At 40.3% G+C, this 17,307-nt stretch overlaps 1 protein-coding gene across 1 annotated transcript; it reads left to right on the forward strand.

Annotated features, from left to right (window-relative positions):
• Positions 1-3,713: 3,713 nt before the first annotated feature.
• LOC121754573 lies at positions 3,714-5,027 on the forward strand. Its single transcript, XM_042149911.1, has 2 exons — positions 3,714-4,245; positions 4,306-5,027. The coding sequence occupies exons 1-2, from the start codon at positions 3,714-3,716 to the stop codon at positions 5,025-5,027; spliced, it is 1,254 nt and encodes a 417-aa protein (XP_042005845.1).
• The last annotated feature ends 12,280 nt before the right edge of the window (positions 5,028-17,307 follow it).

Below are 17,307 nucleotides of genomic sequence, written 5' to 3' on the forward strand. Positions count from 1 at the left end.
AAGTTAAATAAAGAAAGAATAAAGTAGGAAATGGAAAAGGTAGGGAGATGAAAGAGAATAAAATAAAAGAGAGTAAAATAAGTGAGAATAAATGTGTTGACTTTTACTAAAAAGGAAAATGACTCTACTACTATGGAACGTACCAAAATGGCAAGATGACTCCACTACTACGGAACGGAGGGAGTATGTAGAGTCGAGCTGAAAAATAAATTAGAGAGTTAGAGTTATGTTAAGGACCTAAATCCCTAATGAACCGATTAAATGGAAAATAACAAGATAAAGTGAATCCGGCGGCCGTGCGTGTCGGCGGAGATGATAAGGAAAAATCTGGCGCCATTGAGGGTCGGCGGAGATATGATCTGGTCGACTGAGCGCGGGACCTTCCCGTTAGGCAGCGACTTCAGAACCAAAATGTGGGGTGCCAGAATTAGGCTCAAAATAATATTTCATTCATTGATTGATTGATTAAAATGATAACAAGTTCTCCTATTTATAATACTAGAATACTATAACCCTAATTTATTGAATAAGAAAATAGAGATATGGAAAAGATATGGTGAAACAAAAGATAACTAAATAATTGGAATTTCCTAAGATATGAGATCGTATCAACTCCCTCACGGTTGAAATCCACCTTGTCCTCAAGGTGGAAACCACGAAGCAATGACGAGAAATGAAAGCAAAAACTTTGGTGAGGCGTCTCCTCCTGGATCAAACTGATGTAAATCAAATAATGTTAATTTTACTCCAATATTTCTCTTAATTTTTATATTAAATCATATGTCAATTAATCATTAAAGTAATTATTATTTAGTAGTTGATATATGTGCGTAAGTTGGAGAAATACATACTGTACAAAGTGTAAGTTAGAGTTTTGTTTGTTTTGGTCAGCAATTATACATGTGGGTCCCAGCAATTAATTAAAAAAATAATAAAGTGGTTGAGGATTTGGAGGAAAGAAGGCGTGACTTGGGCAAGAAGAAAAAAGAAAAGATATAAAAGAGATGGAGAAAGGCAGCAGTGGGGGACGACACTTTTGAGAGCAGACACACAGAGAGAAGAAATTAGATACTTCCATTGAGCAATTGAGGGGACTGTTCTGGAGGAATTCAGCGTGAGAAAGAGAGAAGAGAAAGGAGAACATTCCAGCCATCATCAACTCCAAATTTACTCCATGGTTTCTAGGGTTTGATCTCCATTTATCATTGTTCTTGGTTTAAATATGTTAGGCTAAGAATCTTATATTACTCCAAACACGTGGTATGACATTTTAATTTCGTGATTTATTCTATGCTCGTTTTTATCTCATGTTCGTTATTACTACTTATTTAATTGAATGAATTTATTACTTTAGGTGCATCTTTAGTGATAATTCTATAGTCTTGATTTAATGCCTCTTTAGCTTGAATTGGGATGGATTGTGGTGGTAATAAATTATCAATTGGAATTGTTTAGATGACAACTTGATAATGGATTTTGATCTTAATTGCAATTGTACTTTGAATCTCGCGCTTCCGTAGGGTTCTTAGGATTATTGAATTTGGTTTAAAGAGTAAGTGTTTAGCTATTCTTTGACTAGTTGATGTTTAGCATGTTTAGTGCTAGCATGTTGATTTATGTTAAATTGTCCCGAACGTATGAGATAGAATTGAATGCATAGGATTAATCCGTGTCTTGTTTACAAGTGTTTGGAGTAACAATTGTCTCACTTGTGTTAATTTGAATTCAACTTTATTTTTCATTATTTTTCAGAAAACAAATTTCAAAAAAAAAAATTCATCTTTTCTGTTATTTTTATTTATTTGGAGTTAAACAAACTTACCTTCCCCTGTGGATCGACACCTTAAATTACTACATACGAAGATGTACTCTTGCAGTGAAGTGGTAATATTAGGGATAATTTTGTGAACATGAGTGCATATCTATTTTGATTTAAAAAGACCTAAAATTACACACCAAGTTTTGGCGACGTTGCCGGGGAAGGCAATATAGGTTGTTTAACTTTCTGTTTTATTTTTATTTAATCTTTTTAATTTTATTTTATGGGTACTTAATTCGTGTTCTTATGCGTGATAGCCATCTACCACGTCTGGACTCGAAGACGAAGGAGTGTTTTATTTGTGGTAGTATCTTTCTAATTCCTTGTGTTTTATTTTAAGTTTGCTAGTACACATTCAAGCACACAATTTTTCTAAGACTAACCCCGAAGTTCTCGAGAGTCTCGCTTTCGGTAGAATTGGTATATTTGAGTTGTGCTTGGTTTCTTTTTGATACATCATAGAAGAGGACAGAATTCAGTTGTGGTTGATACACATCAGGACTATCAGAGTCCAGTGAGAGAAAATCCACTTTTTGAGACAAATTTTGGGAGTAGTAGCAGTGATTCAGAAGCTGAGTCGATGGCCGAGAACAATGACAATGCTCCTCCTGTGGAAAAGTTTGGCGATACTGTCAGATCGGGAGTTGATCACCCGGGAAATTTCGCCTATGCTACGGATAACATAAGCATCCCACCTCACTACATCAGCTTGGTGAATGGTGGAACCTTGTTCCATGGCCATGAAGACGAAGAGCCCATAAGCCACCTCAATGCATTCTATGAGTTGACCATGAACCACAGACCTGCGAATGTGCCACATGATAATATCAAGAGAGCTCTCTTTCCTTTTTCGTTGAGAGAAAAGCACAAGAGTGGTACGACTCACTTCTAGGGTACAATGTGGCGACCTTTGAAGATTTGAAATCCAAGTTTCTCCTGGAATATAATTCACCAATGAAGATCGAGAGATTGAGGGATGCCATCACATCTTTTCGGCAACAAGAGGATGAATATTTTGCTAAAGCATGGAAAAGGTTTACTGAGATGTTGAGAAAGTGTCCCAGCCATGGTCTTGCTCCTAGCTGTGATCTTGTCAAATTTTACTAAGGCTTAAACAATGAAAGCATGGGACTTATAAATGCAAGTACTGGTGGAGATCTTGATAATAAGACACATGAGGAAGTGAGGACCTTGTTTCAAAAACTAGCAGATAATCAAAGAAACTGGTACAATCCAAGGAGAGGGGTTGAGAAGAAAGGAAATACCTTTGGAGCTGCAGTAGAATCTGAAAGAATGACAGCAGTTGAAGCACAACTAGCTAATATTAGCACTCAAATGTTATCGGTGGTTAAAGCAGTATCTTCCATGCAGCTGAACCCACAACCTCAAGTTGTTGCAATGGTTAAATGTGGATTGTGCCAAGGTGGGCATCACACAGATCAATGTCAAATGATCCAATCCCAAGAAACAGTCGAAGATGTGAATTACATAGGCAATAACCGCCAAGGTTTTAGCCAAGGAGGTCAATTCAACAACAATAATCAGAACTGGAAGCCTCAACAACAAGGGAATTGGAATCAAGCTGGGTCAAGTAACAATGGTTGGAACCAATGGCGAAACAACTCCTTACCCCCTGGTTTTGATAAGAAACCTTCACTAGAAGATCAGATGGGACAGATATTCGCTTTCATGTCAAAGAGTCAAAAAGAGAATGATTTCTTCAAAGAGAAAACAGTTGAGAAGTTTGGAAACACAGATAGGGCAGCTTGCTACAGCTTCTCATACAAGAACTCCCTGCACCATTCCATGTGATATAGTGCCCATCCCCAAGGGAAATGAACATTGCAAAGCAGTCACCCTAAGAAACGGAAGAAATTTGGATTCAATGCCTTTAATGGACGACCAAGGTACTTCCGACATCTCACACACAGGGGCGGATGAGATGTTAGGCTTGCATTCCTCGCACGCGGGGACGGACGAGGCATGTAAAGGAAGTTCCGCGTTGGTGCAAGATGCCCAACATGGTCATGAACAGGCTGCACCCGGCAGCAAGGAACAAGGCAATGAATCTAAGTTAAATGGAAGACTTACAACAGGAGAGAAAGACAAAAAGGTCAATGAGACAGAACCTAAGAAGAGCAAGTCCAGTATTCCTAACGACATTCAACCGCCTCCATATCCATTCACGAGAAAGAAGCGAGTGCGGCAAGAAAAGAGTTTTGAGTGGATGATGAATGTGATTAGAAAGGTGAATGTAGACATCTCATTAGTGGATCTTTTCACCAATTTCCCGAGATTCTCCAAGTTCTTCAAAGACATGATGGCGAACAAGGAGAAACTTCAGGATGAGGGGATTGTGACATTGAGCACAAATTGCTCACAGCTGATATCTGGAATCATGCTGACGAAGAGAAGAGATCCAGGAGGTTGCATCATACCATGTGAAATTGGTAACATGATTTTCACAAAGTGTTTATTGGACTAAGGTTCAGGGATCTCACTGATGGCATTGGAAACTGCTCGTGCCATTGGTTTGGAGAAAATAATGGAGCCTATCTACATCGCTCTACAATTGGCTGATCACTCCATAGTGAAGCCCACTGGAATTGTTGAAGATGTCTTGGTTAAAATCGATAAGTTCATCATTTCCGTTGATTTTATTGTGCTTGACATGCCAGAAGATAAAGAAGTGCCAATTCTGTTTGGTAGACCATTTCTAGCAACGAGAGATGTATTGCTTGGAGCAAAGGATAACTCTGTTACATTCAGAATTAATGGTGAGCAATTGACCATCAATGTTGAGAAGGTGATGAAACATCCTACTGATGCAAATGCATGTTTTCGAGTTGATGTCTTAGACAGATGCATCTTTGATAAGTCGTGCTATTCTGCTAGAATTGAAGGAAGTGTGTTTGAAAAGGGAAGTCTGGAAAGAGACTTTGGCTCCACATTCAAGATGAGTATCGATGACATAGATGGAGAACAAGTCGATCAATCGAGCTCAGAGGAACAAGTTGTGATTGACACATGTGTTGCAGATTTGAGACCATCAATTGAAGTACCTCCCAAGCTTGAGTTGAAACCACTCCCAAACAATGTCAAGTACGCATTCTTGGAGAAAGATGAGACCTTACCAGTTGTAGTTTCAGCAGAACTTGGTATTGATGAAGAGGAAAAATTGATAGAACTATTGAAGAAACATAAATGAGCTCTAGGATGGTCTATAGCCGACATTAAAGGGATAAGCCCAGCAATATGCATGCACAAAATTCTGCTAGAAGAAGGGGCTAACCAGTTAGAGATAGGCAAAGGAGACTGAACCCACTCATGCAAGAAGTGGTTGAGAAAGAAGTTAAAAAGCTATTGGATTTTGGGATGATTTACCCCATATCTGACAGTGAGTGGGTAAGCCCGGTGCAATGTGTACCAAAGAAAGGGGGAATAACCATCACATTTAATGAGAAGAATGAAGTCATGGCAACAAGATTGGTTAATTCATGGACAGTGTGCATGGATTATAGGAGATTGAATAAGGAAACAAGAAAAGATCACTTCCCTTTGCCATTCATGGACCAGTTGCTTGACAGAATTGTGGGATATTCCCATTATTGTTTTTTGGATGGATACTCAGGTTACAATCAGATCACGATTGCCCCGGAAGATCAAGAAAAGACGACATTCACTTGCCCAATTGGTACTTATGCTTACCGTCGTATGCCATTTGGCCTATGCAATGCACCGACAACATTTCAGCGGTGTATGATGGTGATATTCAGTGACATGAATGAAGATATCATGGAAATATTCATGGACGACTTCTTCGTCTTTGGGTCATCCTTCGACCAATGTTTAGACAATTTGAGACGAGTTCTGCAAAGATGCGAAGAATCTAATCTCGTTCTCAATTGGGAGAAATGCCAATTCATGGTAAGAGAGGGCATAGTGTTAGGACACAAAGTGTCAGAGTTGGGGTTGGAGATGGATAAGGCCAAGATAGATGTGATATAAAAGTTGCCACCCCCAACGAACGTGAAAGGTATCCGTAGTTTCCTAGGCCATGCGGGATTCTACAGAAGGTTTATTAAAGACTTTTCAAAGATTGCAAAGCCATTGTGCAACTTACTTGAGAAGGATGCCAAGTTCGTCTTTGATGATGCATGCCTTAAGGCATTTGAACTGTTGAAAAAGAAGCTGATCAAAGCACCCATAATAATCGCACCAGACTGGTCGAAGCCATTTGAGTTGATGTGTGACGCTTCTGACTATGCAGTGGGGGCCGTGTTAGGCCAGAGAAAGGATAAGATCCTTCACGCTATATACTACGCCAGCAAAGTACTCAATGATGCGCAGTTAAATTACACAGTGACGGAGAAGGAAATGCTAGCAGTAATATTTTCTTTTGAGAAGTTTCGTGCTTACTTATTAGGCACGAGGGTGGTGGTCTTCACAGACCATTCGGCTATTAAGTATTTGATGAACAAGAGGGACACCAAACCTCGTTTGGTGAGATGGATCTTACTATTGCAAGAGTTTGATGTTGAGATTAAAGACAAGAAAGGATCTGAAAATGTGGTAGCCGACCATCTTTCAAGATTGGAAGGATTACAAGAGACGCAAGAGGAAAAAGAAAAAGTTATCAATGAGAAATTTCCTGACGAGCAAGTGTTGCAAGTGACAACTCGGGAAACATACATGCCGTGGGTTGCTAGCTTGGCAAATTACCTTGTCACAGGTATCCAGAAGGGCTCTCTTCAAACTAAAAGAAAAAGTTTTTGAGTGACACCCGCATGTATGTATGGGAAGATCCTTTCCTCTTTCGTATTGGCAGCGATGGAATAATTCGGAGATGTGTGGGAGAGCATGAACACAATCAGATTTTGTCCGCTTGCCATGATTCTGCGTATGGCGGCCACTTTGGAGCACGTCGCATTGCATTTAAAGTGCTCCAATCCGGATTCTTTTGGCCATCGATCTTGAAGGATGCAAAGGCCAACGTTGAGAGATGTGATAGTTGCCAAAGAACAGGCAATATCTCGTGGAGGAATGAAATGCCAATGAACAACATCCATGAGGTAGAAGTCTTTGATGTGTGGGGAATAGACTTTATGGGACCATTCCCAAGTTTAATGGGCAACAGTACATTCTTGTAGCTGTTGATTATGTTTCTAAGTGGGTAGAGGCAGTTGCCTCAGCAACCAATGATGCCAAAGTTGTCTTGAAGTTCATCAAGAAACATATCTTTAACCACTTCGGGACACCACGGGCTATCATCAGTGATGGAGGAACACATTTTTGCAATAAGCTTTTTGCAAACCTCCTTGGCAAATACGGTGTTCAACATAAAGTTGCTACCCCATACCATCCTCAAACTAGTGGCCAAGTGGAAGTTTCGAATCTTGAGATCAAGAGGGTGTTGGAGAAGGTAGTTAAGCCGTCTCGCAAAGATTGAGCGGAAAAGTTAGATGATGCATTGTGGGCATATCGTACGGCTTACAAGACTCCAATTGGAACTTCACCATACAAGATGGTTTTGGAAAAGCCTGTCACTTGCCGGTTGAACTTGAGCATAAAGCTTATTGGGCTTTGCAAAAGCTCAACTTAGACTATGACGCTGCAGCCGAGAAGAGAATGTTCGATATGAATGAGATTGATGAGTTTAGGCTACACGCTTATGAGAGTGTTGATTTTCTATAAGGAACGTGCCAAGAAGATACATGATGCAGCTATTAAGCCTCGTCAATTTCATGAAGGACAGTTGGTGTTTTGTACAACTCTAGGCTAAAGCTCTTCCCTGGAAAACCCAAGTCAAGATGGTGGGGTCCCTATGTGGTGCACAAGGTATACCCCTATGGTGCTGTTGACATTCAAGACCCGAAAATGATAATTTGTGGAATGTTAATGGCCAACGATTGAAGGTCTATGTAGGTGGTGAAAGTGGTAAGGAAGCAAGAGAAGTGGTCACACTAGAGAGTCCGAAAGTGTAGACTGAGGATGGAGAAGGTCGAGCCAACGACTATAAAAAAGGCGTTGATTGGGAGGCAACCCAAGTCTTTTATTGTTCTTTTGTTTTTGCTTTCATATATTGGGGGTTTGTTTGCTCAATTCTTTCCCTCAATATTTATTTTGAATTGAGCTTTTTTTCTTATTTTTGTTTTTTTTGTGTAGGAGTGAAGATGGAGGTCGTATCTCTGCTGTTGGAAAAAAGAGTCGCCCAACCCACCCACCCATTAGCTTCACAATGACAGGGAGTATCTTTATACCTACCTTATATTTGTCTTCTACCTTGGGGACAATGTAGAATTTAAGTTTGGGGGAGGATTGAAATTCTGAATTCTATGTGTGCATGTTAGAATGATTTCCTATGGATTGTTACTTGTTGAGAGTCACTAAGTGGACTTAGCTTTTCCTGTGAACTTGTGCTATATGAACTTAGTTGTCACTTACTTGCTTCTGGAGAACAAAGAGTCTTACTTGTTAATTTAGGAAAGAGTAGTGTTCTTTGGTGTCCGATTTCTTGGGCTAAGGAGAGAGAACTATTTTTGGTTTTGAAAAATGAGTTAAAAATCTATATGGTTAATTTGCATAATTTGAGTAGGACTTGAATATATTTTGTTGATATCGTTGCACAAAAATGATCTAGGCATTAGGACTAAAAGCCTCATTGCCAAAATATCACATGCCTGACCCTAATAAACTCCTAGCGAGCCAGTTTGAGCCTTATAGCCTAATTTCTTTGTTAAAATTTGAAGTCATTATATTAGCCTACATGATATATCCTTTTGTTAGCCCTTCTTTCAGTCCTTGTCACAAAAATTGAGGTGCTAGCACATCTTTGGGTAGTTGCGGTTGGTGGCAAGAAAAAAGGTCATAAGTTTAGATGCTTGTTATGTGATATCCAATTTATGTTTGAGAAATAAAGTGCAGAGTTGCTAAGTGAAAAAGAAAGAAAAAAAGAGGCAGCCTATTCATAGAGAAAAAGAAAAAAAAACTCAAATTAGTGCTCGAAAGAAAGAAAAAAAAGTAGCTTGATTTGTTATGTTGAAAAATCTTAAGTTTGGGGGTGGTGAGCTGTGGAAATTTCATGCTTAATTATTATGAAGCTTTGGGAGATGTTGTCCTATGGGATGTGCTAGTATTCTTGATTTTGGTTGAATGAGCTACTAACCAAATTTGATATCCTACCGTAACCAAAAGCCCCATTACAACCACAAATAAAGACCTTTTGGATTTGGTGCAAAGGTATTCACATTTTGTTGATGAGTTCTACTTTTGAGTTTTGTGGAAAGACCTTATAGATTTAAAATAGAGAATAGCCGAATGAACTTCTTTTGACGATTTAGCAACGATGATTGAGACACTAGAGTCATTGCTTGGACTTGGATTGCTTGTTGGATAACTAGATCTTAAGGAGCTGGTTTATGTTCATACTTTCATTCTAGGTCATGTTCAAAGGAGAATGTTGAAGTTAGCTTAGGTAATCTCTTGACTTGTGAGAGTTTTTATGATATGAATTTGGGGATTTCATGAGTCTCGCCATTTTTTGAAAACCTTTGTGCTTGATTGCTTATGTTGCTCGAGGACGAGCACAAACTTAAGTTTGGGGGGTATTTGATGTAAATCAAATAATGTTAATTTTACTCCAATATTTCTCTTAATTTTATATTAAATCATATGTCAATTAATCATTAGAGTAATTATTATTTAGTAGTTGATATATGTGTGTAAGTTGGAGAAATACGTACTGTACAAAGGGTAAGTTAGAGTTTTATTTGTTTTGGTCAGCAATTATACATGTGGGTCGCAGCAATGAATTAAAAAATAATAATAAATAAAGTGGTTGAGGATTTGGAGGAAAGAAGACGTGACTTGGGCAGAAGAAAAAAGAAAAGATATAAAAGAGATGGAGAAAGGCAGCAGTGGGGGACGACACTTTTGAGAGCAGACACACGGAGAGGAGAAATTAGATACTTCCTTGAGCAATTGAGGGGACTGTTCTGGAGGAATTCAGCGTGAGAAAGAGAGAAGAGAAAGGAGAAAATTCCAGCCATCATCACTCCAAATTTACTCCATGGTTTCTAGGGTTTTATCTCCATTTATCATTGTTCTTGGTTTAATTATGTTAGGGTAAGAATCTTGTGATACTCCTAACACGTAGTATGACATTTTAATTTCGTGATTTATTCTATGCTCATTTTTATCTCATGTTCGTTATTACTACTTATTTAATTGAATGAATTTATTACTTTAGGTGCATCTTTAGTGTTAATTATGTAGTCTTGATTTAATGCCTCTTTAGCTTGAATTGGGATGGATTGTGGTGGTAATAATTATCAATTGGAATTGTTTAGATGACAACTTGATAATGGATTTTGATCTTAATTGCAATTGTACTTTGAATCTCGCGCTTCCGTAGGTTTCTTAGGATTATTGAATTTGGTTTAAAGAGTAAGTGTTTAGCTATTCTTTGACTAGTTGATGTTTAGCATGTTTAGTGCTTGCATGTTAATTATTTAAATTGTCCCAAACGTATGAGATAGAATTGATGCATATGATTAATCCGTGTCTTGTTTACAAGTGTTTGGAGTAACAATTGTCTCACTTGTGTTAATTTGAATTTAACTTTATTTTCATTATTTTCAGAAAACAAATTTCAAACAAAAACATTCATCTTTTTGTTATTTTTATTTATTTGGAGTTAAACAAACTTACCTTCCCTGTGGATCGACACCTTAAATTACTACACACGAAGCTGTACTCTTGCAGTGAAGTGGTAATATTAGGGATAATTTTGTGAACTTGAGTGCATATCTATTCTGATTTAAAAAGACCTAAAATTACACACCACAAACCCACACCTAACAACTGAACGTCGCCCTTTATTTACTCCATCAAATTTTTGAACAGTGTTGAAGACAATAGGATTGGCCGCCATGTTTAGCCCGATGTTAATGGTCTCTGTGAAAAACAAGCACTTGATAAATCCTTTATGTGGCAGCTCCTTACCATCATCCAATAGTATATCCATAGCATTCAAGAAGACTTTATCAGTGTGTAGTTTTCCATTCCCATCTAGTAGATCCAATTTCATCGTTTGCATAGAAAGAATTTCACATGTGCTAAAACGAACATATATACCAGGATCGAATGCGCACAAAAGGATCAATGTAATCATCTTAATTATATCACTAAGTGCGCCACCTTTACCCACAACTAAAACTTTCGGTCCCTTTGAATTTTTCTTCCATCAGACTTTAACAACACTTTCTTGCCACACAACATCTTTCTCTCTGTTTCTCATGTGATGCACTTCATCAAAATAATACCCATGCCACCTCCCTAGTAATTTTTTATCCTTCAGCACATGTAAGCGCATACTGAAGGGGTTGGCAGCGAAAGCGTGCGATATTTACCGATCATATAAAATTGATCTATTTAGCAGATTATTTAGACAAATTCTATTCGCGTAATTATCACATGTATCATGCTCATAACTTGAATTAAAAACATGCTTTAGCACATAAAATCCCTAAAGCATGCTTACTACGGAATTAGCCAATTTACCCGTAGATTCAATCAAGAATCGATGATGGCTTGCTCCGTCTCCATGTGAAGATCTTCAATACAAGATCTTGGATCTTCTGACTGGTGTCCCGGACTATACACTGATATTTGTGTGGGCAAATCTCACCAACGTACTAGGACTCGAATAATGGAAGACAGAAACTGCTCACGGAGGGAGCACAAATTTCGAGCTCTCTCTTTCCAGAGGGGGACGAAAATTTTGTATATTAAAAGCGTATCTTCTGTCTCCTTTATTCTCCTATTTATATAAGTCACATATTGGGCCCAGTCAGGGATCTAAGGAAGAATTTGGAACAGGCCTCACCTAATTAGTTTTTTACTAATTAATTGAACCCACAATTTAATATAAGCTTATATTGGAATATTACGAGCAACCACTACAGATGTAATATTGCACTGCTTTCCAAATCCGAAATTACAAGTATTCCCACTTTCCTTAATTAATGCATTTGATTTATTTCCCGCGCTTAAGATAGAAACATCCATTATTAATTAATGTTTGCTATAGACTTAATTAATTAACATATTTCGAATTGCAAGAGTGGACTTCGCAAGAAACTCTTATTTATTATTCATAGAGTAATCAAACTCCAACTAGCTAGGTTCCGAATAATAAAACCTCATTTCGAGCTCCTCTTGTGGATGTTATCAAACGAGCCTCTCCTCGCGCACGTTTCAACATAATAGCAATCCTAGCACCGCTAGATAATGATCACCACTATCCAATGTACCTGGATCGTTGGGTTACGAAACCCGCACCTTTCGTAAGTCAAAGTAGTGGATACTCAATGTCGTGTTTTGAAAGATGCAGCAGGGTGCGTAGGTGTCGTTCAAGCAATGATATATCCTACTGGTCAGGATAAAGATCCTAACTAACCTAGACCCTGGTTTCAATGATTCCTCAACCCTCTTCTACTGGATAGTATAGTGAAGGTAGGGGTCGAATCCCACAGAGATGGTGCGTTAAAACTATTGTGGTGATATTCTGGATGGTTTGGTTAGCTACCACGCTTGGGTTGAGTCTATACCTAGACGGGAAATTAAGATGGTGTCCTACTGACTAGAAAGGGTGAATGGTGGTCGACATGTAGTGGTGTACGTGGAATTATGGTGGATGCGGTGTAACAGAAAATATGCGGAAAGTACTAGGTTTCTATAAAAGGCTAAACAGAAAAGCAGAGAATAAGTGGTAGTTGTGGTGACTAGGCTGACAGATCTGCAGGGTGTACTAAAGGTGAAGGACAAATGCAAAAGGCATCTAAAAAGCAAAAGTGGTCCCAAACTTGGAGATGGACATCATCCTCTTCAACAAACACAAACTAAAATCAGAAAAACAAACCAGATTCAGCACCATAAAACACAGATTAATAACTCACGAACACAGATCTACAATCAAAAATCCAAATCGAAAATCAAACATCGAAACTGAAATCCCGCCTACTGATCAGCATGGAAGAAGACAAGAAACACATAACTGCACCTTGCATGACACAAACCTCAATGAAATAAGAGTAAACAGATTATGCTAACTTGAAGAAATAAACTACTAACTGGAAACACACGATTCGATACTCAAACGACCAGAAACTCTAGATCTAAGCTAACTGGGCAGAAGGAAAGAGATCGGCGAAGTAAACTGAACAGAAAACAACTTCATAGCATAAACACGTTCGGATCTTCAACAAGTACTTCAAAGCAGAAAATATCCAAAAGCAACAAAGATCCACGTAAGGAAAATGCAAGTAATTAAACTACGAAAGCGAAATAAAAGTGTTTTGCCACTCCGGGCGATGGAACTCCTAAACTATGATCTTGCTGGCTGGAATAAGGATGACTGGTACTCCGGGAACATCTGGGCGTCAGGTGATCATGGCTGCGGCGAGGCAAGAAGCGGGACACGGCTGAAAGACTGGTATTACCGAGAGAACTCTCTACCTAAAGATGGTGGTGAATGAGTGAATGTGTATCTCTTCTCTCTCCTTCTTGGCTTCCTTTTATAGGGAGGCTTACCCTTGATTTTAGGGTAAATCCTCATTGCAATTTGACTTATTTGCCCTCAATTGTGGGTAATCCGTCCCAGCTATCCGTCTTCTCCATCTCAAGCCGTTTCAGCACGAATACTGATCAGTATGAGATCATGCTGGTGCCCTTTTTCACCTGAACATTCCGAAACTTCCCTACTGGCTAGAACACTTAACTTGCACACTTTGAGCAACTGTTTTGCAGATATAATCAATTTTGCACATCATACTGACCAGTAACCAAGGCCTAGAATACGACTTATCAAACTGCTCACACTTACCACATGCTTGTCCTCAAGCGTGAAGAACAAACGAAAAGAAATAAGTCGAATTCTAGCCTGGTTACTCCCCTGACCGACTCAATCCTAAACTAGACCCTAGACTACAACGGAAAGAGAAAACAAAACACAAAAAACAAGCACAGAAAAGAAAACACATAAACGAACACAGAAAGACTAAACACAAAGATTGGGCTATATTTTCAACCATCCCTCCCCTCGGGATCAGGTGCAATCCGGCCTTAGACAGCCTTGAACTTCCGCCGCCCCCCCTTTCTCTCCCAGTCAGTATATCCCCGCTCGTCAAGATCGCCCAAACTTTCGGCCAAACACTAGGTTCACTCAGTCACTCATACCTCTCCGGAATGTTAGGACTGTTCTCTCATAGTGCTCCACCACAATTGCTTCGGACTAAGATTTCACGTGCAGCTACTGAAGGGCTTAAAGGCTTGTAACGGGCTATTGGTTTGTAGTGTTTTGGGTGGATGTTCCTAAGGCTCTAAGGTTCAAAAAACTTCTATTTTATTTGATGTGGGGGAACTGTGTGCATTTGGGCCTCTGGTTAGTTGCTTTTCTTGGCTGGCGCTTCTGGTTTTGATCTCTAACTGGTCAGTAGCTTCTTGTGGCTTCGCCACCCTTATGCCTTCTTCATTTTTTTGTGGCCAAGTTTTTCTGACCATTTTCCTTCATCTTTTCTCTCTCTTTTTTCTTTCTCATTGGCTTCGCCACCCTTATACCTTCTTTTTGGGCCTGGGATGACTCCCTGGCCATTTTCTTCAAACTTTCTTGTCCAGCTGGATTCTGCTTTTTGTACATACACCTTTCTAGCCAGTAAGCTTCATTCGCTTTATGCCTTGCACACACACAGTCCCAGTGGCTAGGGGTATTTATCTGGGTATAAAGAGTTAGAAAAGATTCTAAAGGTGGTTTTTTTTTTTTGGGGGGGGGTGCCTACTACTGCCTTCAGTGTTGCTACACGAGTCACTTCACCCTAGGCAATTTGTGGCAGCAGCCGCTCTTTTCTTTTCTAAACATGTGGAAAGTGGTTCCACTTAAAGCTTATAGCTCACATTTTAAGAGGGCTTTCGTGTTTGGCTCTAAGTATGGACTTTTCTTTCATACTCGCATCATCTATCCTGGCTAGGAGGTACTAAGGGGGTGGTTTTCTATTTTCCAGCATCATGTTTCTTATTTCCTCAATTCCCCTCACCGTCAGCTCAAGACAGTTGAGTTTTAAGCCCAATCAACACACAAAAGAAAAAAAAACTAGACCTAACAAGACACTAACACAAGCACAAACACAGACTACACATATACACATTCGTCATACTGGTCATTGCATCCCCCCTCCCTCCCACTTCACAAGTGTCTGCCCTCAGATAGGGCTGTGAAGTGGAAAAGGTAATGGCCAGTATGATGGACACATAGACAACAGACAAAAACAACATATTAAACTAAAACTTCTCACACTTAGACTATGGAATGGGCTAAGTGGGAGAGTTTGAAAACCTAAACAGAAACCAACAAACAAAAACACATATATACAAAACTCCTCACACTTAGGCCATGCAATGGGCTAAGTGTGAGCCAACATGCTTACGAAAAAAGAAAAAAAAAACACAAACACATGCGCCAAAAAGACAAACCTTAACTTCTCACACTTAGACTATAATAGGCTAAGTGTTATGAATGGGGTTGCGCACAAACAGAAATTATACTACCTAAAAAAAACACAATTAAAATACGAAAAACTAAAAACTGAAAATAAAAGAAACTAACTGGTCAGGTGGAGTGGTGGTCACTTGTTCCTCCTGCTCCTTCGCGGGCAGGTTGTGGTGCAGGTGGTTCTTGCGGTTGCTCCTCCTCATTCTCGGACTGTTTTCCTTCAGGCTCGGCCGACTCCTCGGCATCTCCGTCCTCTTGTCTCGCCTCTAGTTTCTGCTCTGCTTCTTTTGTCTCGGTTAATACCTCCTCTGATACTCGTGGTTCATTAGCTCGGCCTCCATGGCCACTTGGTTCAACAGCTTCCCCTTGGCCTCGTTGTGTTAACTCCATCAATATCTCGTCTATCACGGACGCCATCCTGGCCATTTCTGTTATCAACCGGTGGTTTTCCTCTCCTAGCCTGGTAACAATCGTCTCCAAAGCTTCTTGCTTCTGACTCTGTCGTCTGTCCTGCAGACTCCTTCAGGATCCCTTCCATTACTGATGCTAACCGTGTCATTTCTGATCTCATCTGTCTGTTTTCCTCCGCTATCTCGTCCACAACCTTCTCTATCCTTTCTTGACGCTGCTCTTGAGTTGATTCCTCCCTGACTGCTGCTGATCTCCTAGTCGGTATAGCTTCTTCTCCCATTGCGTAGAATTGGGGTGCGCCCTGCCTCATGTAAACGGTGTTCGTTCGGACGAACAAAGGTGTATCAAAAAGACCAGGAGGATCCACCATGATCTGGTCGGATAAATCTTCGGCCTCCGTGATGATGATGTTGTTTCTTCTGACGAACACTCCCAAGACATGGCAGAGAGTGAGGTTCTTCGCTGGGTGGGTGGCAATTAGATGGCATTGGTAGGCGGTCCAAAAACCCAGATGCAACTTCCTTCCCTGCTTGGCGCACCAGAAAAGATATAACTCCGTCATTGATGTCCTAACAGCGGAGTTCGACTGCCTCAATAAATTGAAATCCAGGTAAAGCTGTACAAGACACAGAATTGGGTTGTTGAAATGAACGGAGCGGGAAATAGTGGACTGGAATAGCCCTGCATCAGGGTGAGTAAGTTCCTCCCAGGCTTCCTGGGGCTCAAATTCCACATGTCTGCGGGGAATTCCCCGCTCCTCTACTTCTCCACTCAGGCCCTATGGCCTCCTCTAAACTGCACATTCCCAGACGCACGGTCCACTCAATCAAGCTCATACGTATCTCTCCGCCAAACAGCCTAAAACTGATACATTCCTCATCTAGATCAGTGGTGACCTTAAACCTAAAGGTCGTGAAAACTCCTTCGCTAATCTAACTGGGACACTCGGATCCCCATTCTCCAACAACCATTCGAATCCTAACGCGTGCAAATAAGATAGAAACTGCTCGCGGACACCTAACTCATCTAAAGAAGGAATGTGAAGTACCTGTCCGCTCTTCACCTGCTTACTCTCCTTCATCCTTGCTATCGAAAGCTTTGGGTAGCCTCCTTCGAGTCGAAAAGCTTCATCTCCTCCACAGCTCATCTAGGTCCACTGTCCAGCGCCGGTACCCCCTCAGTCTCTCTACCGTGGGTGGACTAACTCTCGATGATCATTCTGACGCTGTTTTGTCGCGTACTCCTCTTCCTCCAAAGATATATCGCTGTCGGAGGCTGATGCCTTGCTGGCACGTTTCGCTACACTTCGCTCCCTCCGGTGTTCTTGGACTAGTCTGACTGACCTCATAATGACTATGCCGTGTTTACTGTAGCGTGGCTTCTTGTTGCTGGGCTGCTTCTTCATCGGGGGCCTTCCCCTTTCGTTTTCATCTCTTCAACGGTATCTAACTTCTCCTCCGTCTCTATGTCTTTCTGCTCTTCTGGTTCCTTCTCAGCTTGTGTTGAAAGGTCGATCCTTATAGTAGGACTC

This window comes from Salvia splendens, chromosome 11 (genome assembly GCF_004379255.2).
Source record: "Salvia splendens isolate huo1 chromosome 11, SspV2, whole genome shotgun sequence".
NCBI classification, from domain to species: Eukaryota; Viridiplantae; Streptophyta; class Magnoliopsida; order Lamiales; family Lamiaceae; genus Salvia; species Salvia splendens.

Excerpts from the sequence above, each read along its gene's own strand:
- LOC121754573 (XM_042149911.1), top strand. The coding sequence starts at position 3,714 with ATGGACGACCAAGGTACTTCCGACATCTCACACACAGGGGCGGATGAG. Across the intron at positions 4,246-4,305 it reads GAAGAGAAGAGATCCAGGAG|GTTCAGGGATCTCACTGATG; the intron begins GTTGCATCATAC and ends TATTGGACTAAG.